Raw genomic sequence first — 14,040 nt, 5'->3', positions numbered from 1 at the left:
CAAACTTGCAAACTCGCTCTGGACTAAGTGGATAAAGTTAAAAGGAGGTTTTGTTGAAAAATTACAGTAAAGTAACTTTTTCATTGAACACTCTACCCTCTTCAATTTAACCAGAATATGCAGATAATTCCAATCAGCGGATTCTTCTAGAAAGTTATCAACAACGTATGAAAATTAATTTTACAATTAGATGAAATAACTAGTTATTGGTATTATTTTTGAAGTCGAATTATGTAACAATTAACTAGGTTGTATGATTTTTCATTTATTCATGTTACATACGCCTTAGTTTTAACCGAATGACAGTGTATACAAAACTAAAATAATCTCACGATATTGTAGATTGTGGCATAACAAATAATAACCCCTATTTTATCAATTATGTAAATATGTTTCTTCCTTCCAATAATACCGCAAATTGATTAAATAAGTACATCCTTAAGTTTTTTGTTTTAATGTTATTTTTTAAAGACCTTGTTACCGTTGCTAGTATTATAGGTTTAATTGAAGAATTGCTTTCAATTTCTGTAACACACTTAAATTAACTTTTTTCTAAAATAAAGGGTGCATTCTTATTTTTTTGTTCACTTTCAGTTAAATAACTGAATGGTTCATCAAGATCTCTAAAGTGTAGAGTCTAGAACCTAAAGTAATATATGATGCATCATACGAATATTGCACTTTTTAATGGGTGTGGAAAACAATGGACCTAATGCATAGCATGATGGACACAACGGTAGAATTACTGGCAAAAAACAAATGTATTCGAGAGTATTTGGATAGAAACTTCACATTCTCTTTGATAGCTAAGCAGCCTTGAAGGCTAGCGTAGGAGTGTACTAAAAATATCAGCTAACAGAAACAAAGTAAATCTTATATGACTACCAGGACACTAGGGTATACCAGGAAATGAGGATACAGCTTTGCCAAAAAAAGGCAACGACTCCATACTCAGGACCAGAGCCCTACTGTGGTCTAATGAGATTTACGTCTATAACTAACTTAATGGATGGCTAAATAATTAGATATTCAGAAATGACATTAGTAGTCGCTCTTCCAATGGGTCCCCGTCCCTCCAATACCACCTTGTACAATAAGCACGACAGAGGACGGCAACTGCAAATTTTGCGAGTGAGTCTTGAAAAAAGCAAAGTGCCTCTGCGAATGACCTACCTATTCCATAAAAAAGCTCAGGTACCTGGAAGAAGTAGTGCTAACACCTTTGGAAGTGAGATATAAAAACCCCAGAAAAACAGTCTCCTTTAGAAGTAATACAATGTGATGTAGAGTTTTTTATAAAATAAGGGCTAGATATAGGTGCAGAGTGGCTAAGAAGCCAAAATGAGTCCCCAAACAATCTATAATCTCCAATGGGTGTTTAATTGTCAAGACAAATTCCAGTCGTAATGCATGCTTGGGATTTATTAGAATTTGTTTCAAATTGTTCATCAAAAACAGTCGCTACATCTTAATTAAGGTCGTAATAAATGAAATCCACTGTACCTCACTTTACCAAATGTTACCGATGAAGTTGGGATTACAAGGTAGATTTTGTTAAGTAGATCTAAAGATTAAAAGTAAAAGAAAAAGTGAAATTGTATATCCCAGAAGAAGTAGTTAGATGAGGTAGAAGGAAGAAGAATAAAAATTATAAAATAAAACAAGGAGAGGGATCGATAAAGGAGGCTAAGATCCTCCATGGACTGGAGAACCGAGGAGTACGTAATGAAAGATTTTGTTGAAGGCCCAAGCCTCCTGTTCTAATATAATTTTGCATATTTTTGTTGTTATTCAATACGTTTTTTGTGTAACTAGATAGCTACGAAGCACGACTTTAGTTTTTCTAACAATACAAAGACTTAAATCGGTGTATGAAGATATTTGAATGCCTTAAATTAAACCGAACTTCTATGTTGGAATTTCGGGAACCGTTGGCGATATTCATACTGAATACCACCACACTAACACTCAAAATTACACTATCTGACGGGCGTTTCGACAACCAAGTTATCGTCTTCAGTGACTGAAGGTAAACTTCTATAACAAATATTATTATATGATAAAAATTACCAATTCAAAATATTATCATTCTATTGACCAAATGTTATAAAATTTTGTTAAATACCATTATTTTGCACACAAAAATACATATGAAACTTGATGTCTCGACTGTGAAATAGAAGAATGGATTTCCTTCCATATTTCATCAACAATTCGCATCCCGTATAGGCAATACGTTTTATACATGTCCCGCAACCTCTTAGCATAAGTAGTTTATCATCAACATCAAAGTTATAATATGATAAAAATGTCAGAATAAATTGAAAAAGGAGAAAAATTGATGATCTTAGGAGTTGAATCGTTTGTACAGTAGAAAATTGTTGGTATATTTAACTGAATTCTAAGAAAATACAAAACCATCCACCGTCCACGTTATAATGAACTACGATAATCTATTAAAACTACATTGTGAGAGATTTCAACAAAACAATATTTTTTCATCTAAACATAAAAAAAATCGTGATTATTCAGTTCTTCATATTGCTTAAATAATAATTAAACTCCTCCGTATTTTTTATCATACTTCGTAATTCTAAATACTTGAACTCTGTTGCCATATATTAAAATATATTATCGTCTAGGCAAAATATCTACAATCAAAATTTTCCGCGAACAGAATTAAAATTAAACAAAATATGTTGTAAAGGAAATAAGTCAATAGATATCAAATAAAATTTATGAAGAATGCGGATGGAGAATCTGTATCTAATATAATATTATTATTATAAACAATGAATTTTTCACAATGAAATTTGGTAAGAGCAAACGTAAATCTAAAGACAGAAGGATACCTTTGGTTATTACACAGGATCAAGAAATTGGCACCAACAATCAAGGAGCCTTAAAAAGTAAAGCCCAAACTAGTTAACTGATCCTGATGGTTTAAAAACCACTACATCATTTGATTCATGTCAACACCTGATGAAGTTGCATTATTTATTATTATTTTCTGTTTCTAACAGTCATTGATAGTAGACTAGATTGAAAAAGAAGTGAAGTTCGAGTGGTCGTTAAGCATCAATGAAACGAAGGCTAATTTTGATAAACTGTGTACCATCAATTATAATAGTTATAATGGTTTTGGTCGATAAGAGATTGGGGATGCAAGGCGTAGGGAACTCACATGTCGCAATGTCAAGGTTGTTTTGTCAGCCAACACAGTTTTTTTAGATACGCGCTACAGCGATACACCCCCTTAAAAAACGGTAAAATAACCAACAAATATTATACCTATTGATGGATCGCTAATGAGAATGGTTACATCTGCCCCAAAAAGGTGTTTTGCATCAGGAAAATGCAGTGGGACACTCATGTATGGTTTCTATGATAAAGATCCATGGAGTAAGCTACGAACCACGTTATTCGCTCTATTCTCCATATTTATTCTCACTATTTCAATACCAGAAAATATTGTTTGGTAGATATGTTAAAGCGAGGTTTTACGGATGGGAATGACAGTTGATAAATAAAATGTGATTTTTTATCCGAAAATCCTGGGACCCGCCCCAGTAGTAATCAAAAGCTTTTCCCTCTGTATATTAATATAATTAAGAGAACATTTCGTTACTTTGTTAGACAGACAAATAAAAAGGAAATTTCCGATGTGTCACCTTTTTTTTAGTACATATACCTTTCAAAGGCGTTCAAGTGAAATCGCAGCATAAAAACTATGTCAGAAAGACAAATTTATTTTATTAGTGCTTAGGACACGGTTCCGTAGATAAGATTTTTTAGAATGTGGTGGAAATAACAGACCTTTTCGAATAGACTAGTAGAATTATGATGTATGCAAAGAAGTCAATAAGTAATGTTTTTTGATGGATATTATAATTGATTGATGAAAATTGGAATCCCAGGGTATTGTTAAATATTTCGTGATTTTGAATTCAACATACCTATTATTGTATCTGCCGGGAGGGTATTAATTTTGGAAGTTATAGAAAATTTATGGATTTCAGTGACATGAGCTGTAGCTTCTACAATTCTTCTTCATGTTTTTTAGCTCCAATCTATCAGAAAGAACAATTTTTGTTAATATTTCACTGCGGTACAATATTGTGATTATTTCTGGAGATGAGTACCCAAATAACTAGAAAAGTTACCATGATAAATTATCTAAATACCGTTCACGACGGAAATTCGTAACACAATACGATTTTCCAAAAATAGTGTCATACGCATTTCCGGTAGATTGACATTCCGTTGTCTACACTCATCTCTCAATTAAAATAAGTAGTTTTTGTTGGTAGGTACATATACTACTTTTATTTACCAGGATACCGAAACCTGATACGTGACTATTTTTTAAAGTAATTCTCTTCATTAATATTTAAATGTTCGTTTACTTCCTTTGATTGAAGCGCTAACAACCGGGAGTTTACTCGGAGGAATATTTAATTTGAACTTCGCGGGTAGTAAAAATATTCAGCATGTTTATTGCACTACAAGTTTTCCTTCTATGAAACTACTTCCTTCGTTAATTATTTATTTGAATTGTTTAATCTGTTTGACACTTAATATTAGTATTGGTTTAATGATCTGATAAGAGAATCTAACGGGTGGTGCATAAGTCATCACTCTACAGGAAGATGCCATAATGTTTACAAATGGTGATAAATATCAGTTTTGCTTTGACATATATGAAGTAGAGAGATACAAAATACACGTCAATAATACATAAATCCCTATTGTCCTTAGACTTAGATTTCCCGGTCGTCAACCAACTCTTGGATAAAAACTACGACGTTGGGTATGATAAAGCTTTTCACAAGACGGTTTGCTGACAATCAACCACAAATGCAATCGTGTTGCAACTTCACAAAACACCAAAGGCTAAACAGAAATCAATACGGTAGGCCAAGGGGGATTTTCGAATAAGCAGAATTATTGCTAAAGGGACACCAAAAAGTTAGTCGGTTTTTACGTTGGAGACGTCTTACTTTTTCGAAGACGCCGCTAGCAAAACGACTACTATAAACGGCGAGCGCTACAAAGTAATGCTTAACGACCACCTCCTACCTCAACTCTACTAATTGGGACTGGACAACATGGAATGCAGCAACGGAGAGTACTGCGCGACCTAAAACCGAAATTCTGATGGTTCCATTTCCATTATATCTCGTTTTCGTGATTTCTACTGGCCGGTATGATTGATTTAACCGTTCTATACTTTTTCTGTGAAACTAAATGGTGTTTCAATAAGAGCTCAAGATTTGAATTGCGCGCCATGTTTAATAGTCATGTCACATAATTATAATGACAGATTGAAAGTTGACAGTTGGGAGTTAGTAAACATGGAGCATTACACTATAGAACAACGTATTCTGATTGTCAAAAATTATTATCAAAATGTTAATCGTTTAATTGCCTCTAATTGTAAAGTGCGTCCAACGTTCGGTCGAAATCATGTATCTACTGTAAAAAAATTTGAAAGTACTAGTTCGATTCGTAATTTAGAACACACGATACGGAGCTTGTAGAGTTCGTTCGGAACATAAAATCACGGCAGTTCGTGAGTGTGTCAGAAAGTCCAGAGACGTCAATTCGTCATCGGGCAAAGAATTTGACTCTTTAGCGAATTCTCACTAGAGATTCACAGCTGCGTGCCTACAAAATCCAGTTAACGCAACAACTTCTGCCAGTAGACCATTAAGAGCGAAGGAAATTTACCAATTGGATCCTTAATCCTTAATCAACCTGCCGAAAATCATTTTCAGTGATTGTCACCTCGATGGCTTCATTAATGGGCAAAACTGTCGTATTTGGGGCAATAAACAAACAAAACAGTAAATGTTTCAAGCGTTAAAGCATCAATGTGGTTTCCGGATTTCCTTTCTGATTGCAAACTGTTATCAATTTCAACATTATCTTCAACTTATGACTTTATATCACCGTTTCCTACGATGAAACATTATTCGATAAATAAATAACTATGTAAAAAATAATCAAGGTAACATATTATATTCGATGTTTAGATAATTATTTTGAATTATATATTTTCCGCTCCCAAGTTAAAACCAAGTAGGTATATGTGTACCCCAAATCTACAAAAATGTATTCATTAATGAAGCTTTAACTAACATCAAAAGAAAATTCACTACATCTGACAAAATGTTAACAGATATTCAGTATAGCAAATCAAAAATGTTTACCAGTATTGTTTTATCTAATCTAATCCAAAACTCTAACGATGAAAGTTTTTCATTATATATTTATGTAATGAGTAAAATTTGCACGATGGAAGCTCTTGAAATACTTGAAACATTGCTAAAAATGTTATGCCACGGTATTTCACGAAACATTTATTTGATAAACAAGTCTAAACGTGCATACGTCGTTTTTTATCTGAAGTACCTTTTATTCTACTTTAGGCAGGTGAGTTTTCCTATTTGAATCTGTATTTTTTATAAGAAACCAGCACAGGAGTGCTCGAAACGAAGAGGAGGGTTCGCAATCCTAGGTTATGTCCTTGACATCACTGTATGACTTAATTGTTCGCTCTTTCTTATTGTGATTCTTGTCGTGTAATTATGACAATGAAAAAAACAATTTGCTGTGGTTGAACATAGTTGATTTTTACTGTCCTTACATTATAGAATCAACATTCATAGAAATTAACGGATAAAAGACGTTTCAAAGCCTTTTTTGCATATTTTTCTATTGAAAACTGTTTAGAAACAAAATACGAACAAAGTAATTACGACACATTATTTTAACCTAAAGACTAATCATCCTGATACCCGTCAGATTTACCACAGAATACTAAAAAGGTTAGTATTACAAAAGTCCCCCCCCCAATCCATCAGTTGACCTGACTAATATTTGGTTAAATCAAAAGTAACTAGATTTGTCCCTAGAAGCAACATGCGTGCAATCAAAATGACATCAAACCGATAAAGTTGCAGGAATCGATCAGCTGAGCTCCCACAGCGCATACTTGTCATCAAGGCATATTGCGCCTCATATTGCATTTCGGGATCTTGCAGGAATCAATCAACTGAGATTCAACGGCGCATGCTTATCCTCAAGACATATTGCGTCTTACATCGCAATGTAGGTTACTCTACTTCATGTCGAAAGGTCTTAACAAGTGTACATTATAGCACACCGTGACTTGCGAAACTATGAATAAATTTTGTGTCAATTGTGTCAATCAAAACATCGATATAACCGCACCCATATATATATACCTAATATTTAAAATGAAATTAGTTTAAACGTTATAATTGTTACATTCAATATACAGATCAAACTACCTGTAACCACTTAATTAGAATTACAGGCAATTGCTCACAACTTAATTCCTCACGACCACACCAAGTCTATTCAAGCAATCAACAGATAGGTCTTGTAAACATATACATAAATATCCGATCAATCAAAATGTATTTCATTTGTTCAAATACGAATGATGAACTTAAGCTTTGTTGAAAACAAAAAAAACTCTACACTATTGTTTAGTTTTAGCGTGAAGAATGAAAGGTCATAATAAAACAAATCTTGTGCTTCCTTTAAAAACCGTGAGAAACGTTTTTTGTTCAAGAACTGTAACGAACGCAATTGTTATATCAACATTGACAAAAAATTTCCCATCCGTTTGTGTACAAAGCTTTAATTTCGCCTGTCTAATTTTATGTCAGACGGGGTTAGAAGAAAATTATGGGATATTCGCTTACTTGATAGAACACGTACTACTAAGATTTGAAGACATGTTAAAAAATGCTATGTTTCTTTGGTTAACCTGATTTCATCAAAGGAAACAATTACCTAGAGTTCCACTCTTTTTCTAGACGCTGAAATGTTCACTTGAGTTGACTATGATTTATACTTATAATGCAAAAATGAGAAATAAAATGTTAAGTTCCATTTAGGGAGTAGAACATAAAAAAACAGCTTAAAAATGAAGTTCTCTCTCAAATAGATATGGGAGAAAAATTTGCAATCGAATCTGTGATATTTATAATGAAAACAATTTAAATTTTGAATGATAAAAAATCGAAAAATGTTAATTGTCCAACCTCTACAAAATCTAATACATAATCTTAAAGATATGTTTTTAATAGATTGGACAAAACATCTAAATTGGGGTCCAAAAAATAAACATTAGTCTAAATTCTCATGTTTTAATTCCAATTTCAATCTTCACATTTTCGTTTCAGACTTTCTCTCATATATTTCTATGTTTCATTATTATTTTCGCAAGATTGATTCATTAGGCATCTCTTAAATGTTTGCTAAAATTAACAGCCCTTTATAGCAGCAATTAGGGGAGTGTAGCTTTAAAACAATCAAAATTAATACTATGGAAGTACCTGGTTCGACGTATATTTTCCCCAAAATCAGCAAAAGTATGTACCTATCTTTAAATATTAATTGTTATCATCATTCTATCTCTCCACATCCCTTTTACTCACCAGATTTAGCACCGTGCAACTTCTGGTTCTTCCACACATTGAGAAGATCACAATATAGTAAATAATAGATTTCGAAAAAAGGCCTTCCAATCATGAGTTCAACGTTGGAATACACGTACTTAATTTAAATTTTATCATACCTTTTTAATTTGTTTTTGATAAAATTGTTCACCGTATTTTTGTCTCACCTCGTATAGTAAATATTTTGGTTAAGTTGAGAATTTTTCTTGTGAAACAATTTTAAACTATTGGAAATATGTAGAATCCCAAGGTTAATAAATTATAAAATCAAGAAATTTGTAAAAAAAGCTTACCTGACTATAAATGTCAATGTCCTTGTACGGATTTACTGCAACCAGAATAGAGCCAGTGTATGTCTAAATCTCATTAAGGAAAACAATGGTATAAAAGCTGAAAAATAAAATACGAATCTTTGGGGTTCGTATAATTACTTTTTTGGCTAATTACTACCTAGTATATTATTAAAGTTGCTCATTTTTCTATTATTACATTAAAATAAAATTAAAATCAGACAGCTTTCTAGTCTGGAGGTAATTTTCAAATTAATTCAGTAGAAACCAGAGTAAATAGATTTGATAGAGTGATATAAGTGGGTATAATCGATGTTTTCATGATATGTTTAATGAAACTGTCATTAGCACTACACATAACCGATAAATAATAGTTCAATTCCAAAAACCGAATTGTTTTTTATATGACTAAGGTAATGACAGACAGTTATCCTGTACATTGCTATTATTGAAGACCCAGAAAAATAAATTATTTTGATCGTTTATATAATTTTTCTTTCTTTTGGGAATACATAAAATCTTGTAAACCGTTTATAGTAGTTTACCGACTGAGTCACTCCCTCGTAAAACAAATTTTATAGTGACAGTAGCACGCAGTTTCAGTGGCCTTTATTACACAAACAACCCTCAAAAACCCGCAAGCATTATTAGATGAAAATGTGAGATGGTAAAAACAATCAACTTCTATATTAATTTTTTAATTAGGTCCTTGATACGACAGCAGGTACAAATGATGGTGGTTATAAAGGATTTGTGAAATTAAGAGCCTTTCATGTAACAATTTTTTCATGAACAATAATGTACATTTCCTGAACTGATCTACTTAAACCAAATAGAGGTTGGAGACGAATGATAAAACGGTGTATTTAAATGATTTTATTATTATGGTATTTTACAACTACACATCCAAAGTTTAATGAATGAAATTAACAAAATAAGTGCTCAATCTCTTTATCTTACTCCCACGAGGAAAAAAATACTTAGAAACCATATTGTAAATCATATGGTGAATCGAGCAACGTTAGTGAATGATGTAATTTAAATATATTATGATTTAGTCATCCAAATAACGCATGTGTTTTTGACATCGTGCCTGGAGGAAATATTTTTGGTGTTTTCTTTTTAATAGTAACACTCTCAAGATCGAAGCGGTTCTAGAAATTCATTATAATAACAATATATAGTAAAATGTATAAAAAAAATAACAGCAATATCATTGCTGAAAAAATAAATTTAAACTAGACAATAAACAAAAAAATTGTATTGCTATAGTCTTTAATAATTTAACAATCCATCAATATTGTTTAATTAGGTGAAAAGGACAATAGTGACATTACACAAATTATTCGATATGGAGAATTAGTGTACGATAAAAAGTACTGATCGAGAAACTTAGATATTTTGTTCAATATAATTCTAATATCATTAATTAGCAAATATTTAATGACTAAATGAGCCCGTCTTCAGTTGTAGGATTTCTTGAAGCACATAATTGCATCGTTACCAACTTATAATCAACTAGGAACTATGGAACGATGATGTCGATAGAGAATGAGAAAAAGCTAAAACTGACGTACAGAAAAAGTGAATATTTGGGTTAGATTTTAGCAAATCAAGTTATAGAATCAATATTCTTTGACGAAACTCTCAAAAGATATTTGTTTTCCAACCCTGTAGATTAGATTAGATGTTAATGTTCCGAATAAATATATCTTATTTCAACATAATTATATGCATCTCTATTTTGTAAGATATGTCCGTGAATATCTCGATAATGTGTTTCCAGGTAAATAGATATGTAGAAGAGCCACGAGATCCCCACATCTCTGTCCTTTGGACTTCTTTTCATGATTAAAATCGAAAAACGAAGTTTTTAAATCCAAAACTGTTAACTAGTAGAGAGCAGTTAATATAAATATTTCAACTCGACTTGTTTTTCATAACCTCGTTACTCTTCATTTTCACAAGCATTGTTTAAAATGTATTTCAAAATTTGTAGTCTACAGAATCCAGACGTGAACAGCACCATTTAGGTTTTCCATTATCCAAATTTGCCAACTCTTGAAAATTAGAATCAAATAAACTCTCAATCCTATTAACGTCGATGGTTGCAGAGAATAAAAGTTAATTTTATTGTCGTAGAACACGAGATAACTGAGCTGAAACTACGAAGTTAATTGACGATATTAATTATACCGTTGTTTCTGGTAAAATTGTAAATAAGCAAATTGAAACATGAAAAAATGAAGAGTTCCGGCAAATGATTATACAATAATCCCCACGTGCTCATCGGATTGCTGTACACTTTTCAATGGAGGGTTTAGGAACAGAGTTGTTTCATGAAGTAGTTTTATTGCTTCTCAAAGTTTAGCAGTTATTATGGAAAATGATATCGACAGTTTTTTAATATAGAAATTGTTCTGAGTACATTTAATAACAAGCATATTCAATTCAAAATCTATTTTAAATTTCCCCAACTTCATACAACAACTTTATACCAACGTTTGCGGAAATTTAGTGGAACTATTAACTAAACCTATACAAAAAAACGTTCGAAATATCAATTTCGACAATGGTTTATACTTTTATCAGCTAATAAAAATGTATTTTTATACCAAATTAAGAAGGTTAGTTTGGTTTTTTCTTGTCCTTAAACGATCAATGTTCGATTAACATGTTGACAATGGGAAGCTTTTAGATTTAAATTGGTCCGTTATCGATTTATATTTTGTAGGTAGAATGTCAGTGTCACTATCGATCATAAAAAGCGACAGGAATTTCAGAAAAACAGAGTCGTATGGTTTTTAATCGACTTAACAAATTGTTATTCAAAATTTTCATTTTTTTATGTTCTACGCTTCTCTAAAAAATCTATATTTAAAAAAAAAGCATTTCTGAGGCGACTATTTCCAGCACTAGTTACGTTTCAAGTCCAAGTAAACGTTTAGAATAATATTAGAAGGGTTTAAAGATATTAAAAATTTTGAAATTTTTCAAAAGTAATTATAAACAATTTTAGGAAACGACTAGCTTTTACCCGGCGATTATAATAGAAAAGAACGGACTCTGTAGAACCTGGGATATAGATCTTTGAATGTAGAAAAATTGCCAAAAACCTACAAAAATCCATAATAACTCCACATTGAATGTCCGCGCCTAGCTCCTCTCCAACTCAACCGATTTAATTGTTCAAAAACTCAAAAGAAAGAAGGTGTTTCAGCGAGTGTTCTTAAACCAAAACGAACTCTCTAGCTATATTAGAACCTGAGATATAGATCTTTGAATGTAGAAAAATTGCCAAAAATCTACAAAAATCCATAACTCCACATTGAATGTCCGCGCCTAGCTCCTCTCCAACTCAACCGATTTAAGTGTTGAAAAACTCAAAAGAAAGAAGGTGTTTCAGCAAGTGTTCTTAAACCAAAACGAAGTCTCTATCTTGAATAGAGCCTGATATATTGAGGATAGAACGTGTGTATGTGAAAAACTCCCATTTGTAATGTACAGGGGGAAATTGCATTTGAGTATAACTTGAGAATGGTGAAAATTAGATGAAATCCGATGGTTGATGGCTGATCTGTGCATCAATACCTTCCATTGAAAAAAAAATTAAGCAAATCGGTTGGGTAGAACGCCTGAACGGACTCGGAATGGAAATCATCAAGCAAATTTGATTGAATGCCAGATATGTCGGTAAATGACAACATTTTCAGCTTAAACCTAACTGCAAAGAAATCCTAAGCGATTCGGAACAAATTACCTACCTATTTCAATTCCTCCAATTCAATTATATAGATTCTTGCTTCATTGGTGTATATTCTACATTTGTTCATATAGATTCTAGATTCATGAATAATCCTGTGTAACTGAATACGTATTTTTTCATAATTCAGCAAAAGTATGAATTTGTATTTACTGTATAGGTGGAGCCGACCCTGAAGAATTATCAATAAAGTAAATGGTTGGTGTATTAGTCATAAGTAGTTCGAAAGGCAACATTCGAAAATTCCACAATTATTACAACCGGAACTTAAACACCCATTTTAACCACTATTAAACTCAAGATTTGGATTTGATTTATGAGACCTAACGCATAGTAACTTATTCTTTTAATACAATCAAGATTTGTAATTTTAGTTGAAAAGTTTTGAAATCCTGTACAACATTTTTTTAAAAATCTCAACCTGTTGTACTCTAAACCAAAAACATTTATTTCGGATTTTGAAAGTATAACTAAATCATTTGCACGCCGCTTTTTAACGGCACGTTGTCCTCGTTACATGCCCTGTAGCTCTCTATGCATTTTAAATTGTAATAATCGTATTAAATTTTCTTATTAATTCCTAGTGAAATTCTAAATCCGTTTTCAGTTGAAATACATTTGACTAGCGTTATACCGACCACGATCATGTTTTATGGTATCGGAATTTTTTTACAGAACATAGGAATTTTAATGAAAACACTTCGAAAACTTCTAATAGATAATCCAAAGAAAACAATGTTAACAATGAGTTCGTGGGAATTAGTGACGCCCATGCCGACAGAAGTCGCTGGGAAGTTTTCAGACAGATATGTAGGTAGGCTACCTTGTATATGTTTCAGGAAATTTTAAATATCCTTAAAAAATATAAATTCATGAACGTCGTTTCATATTTCAAAACCTTGAAACAAATATTCTTCACTATTTACTTTAGAAATGTTTACAAAATGTAAACTTCTGAAACCTAATCCTTCGGAATGCTGATATCTTAATTTCTTTGAACAGATTCCATCGGCATTATAATAAAGATTGTGTTATCGAAAGTTCATTTCACTTTGCATATATTTTTAGAATGGAATATTGTTTCGAGATTAGTGGATTAATTCTGTTCTTGTCGACATCTGAAGCCAAACAGTATGTTTATGTTTAGACCTTTCGATGACGAAAAAATCTATTATTAGTTGCTTATTTGGTAAAGAAAAAATGGCAGAATGTTTGTATTATACATGAGAATTCCGGGTCCATGATGAAATCAGCGCAATACGAAATTTAATAAAGCTAATCTAAAACTTGCCAGAAAAGATTTAAAACTTAACATTTCAAGAGTATAAAAATAAGGGCAAATAACGTATTTATTTAACTACCTTTGAAATAAGTGAGGACCAGTCTTTTCAACTATTAGTGAAATTTACCTACAGTAAACTACCGTTAGCCTCATTTTATGTATCAGGATAATTCAGTTAGTTACATAGTTTTTTAATATTTCAAATGAATA

The 14,040-nt window shown here is 31.9% G+C and overlaps 1 protein-coding gene across 1 annotated transcript in view; it reads right to left on the bottom strand.

Annotated features, from left to right (window-relative positions):
• The window catches only part of LOC130903643 (myosin-VIIa), a 53,718-nt gene that overhangs the window by 27,958 nt on the left and 11,720 nt on the right, over window positions 1–14,040 (bottom strand). The window contains exon 3 of the mRNA XM_057815871.1: window positions 8,789–8,851. Within this exon, the coding sequence (XP_057671854.1) occupies window positions 8,789–8,851 (63 nt within the window). The remainder of the gene's footprint in view (window positions 1–8,788; window positions 8,852–14,040) is intronic.

This window comes from Diorhabda carinulata, chromosome 1 (assembly GCF_026250575.1).
Source record: "Diorhabda carinulata isolate Delta chromosome 1, icDioCari1.1, whole genome shotgun sequence".
In the NCBI taxonomy this organism is placed as follows: Eukaryota; Metazoa; Arthropoda; class Insecta; order Coleoptera; family Chrysomelidae; genus Diorhabda; species Diorhabda carinulata.
The sequence above is the reverse complement of the archived record's forward strand: the minus strand, read 5'-3'. Positions and strand labels throughout refer to the sequence as shown.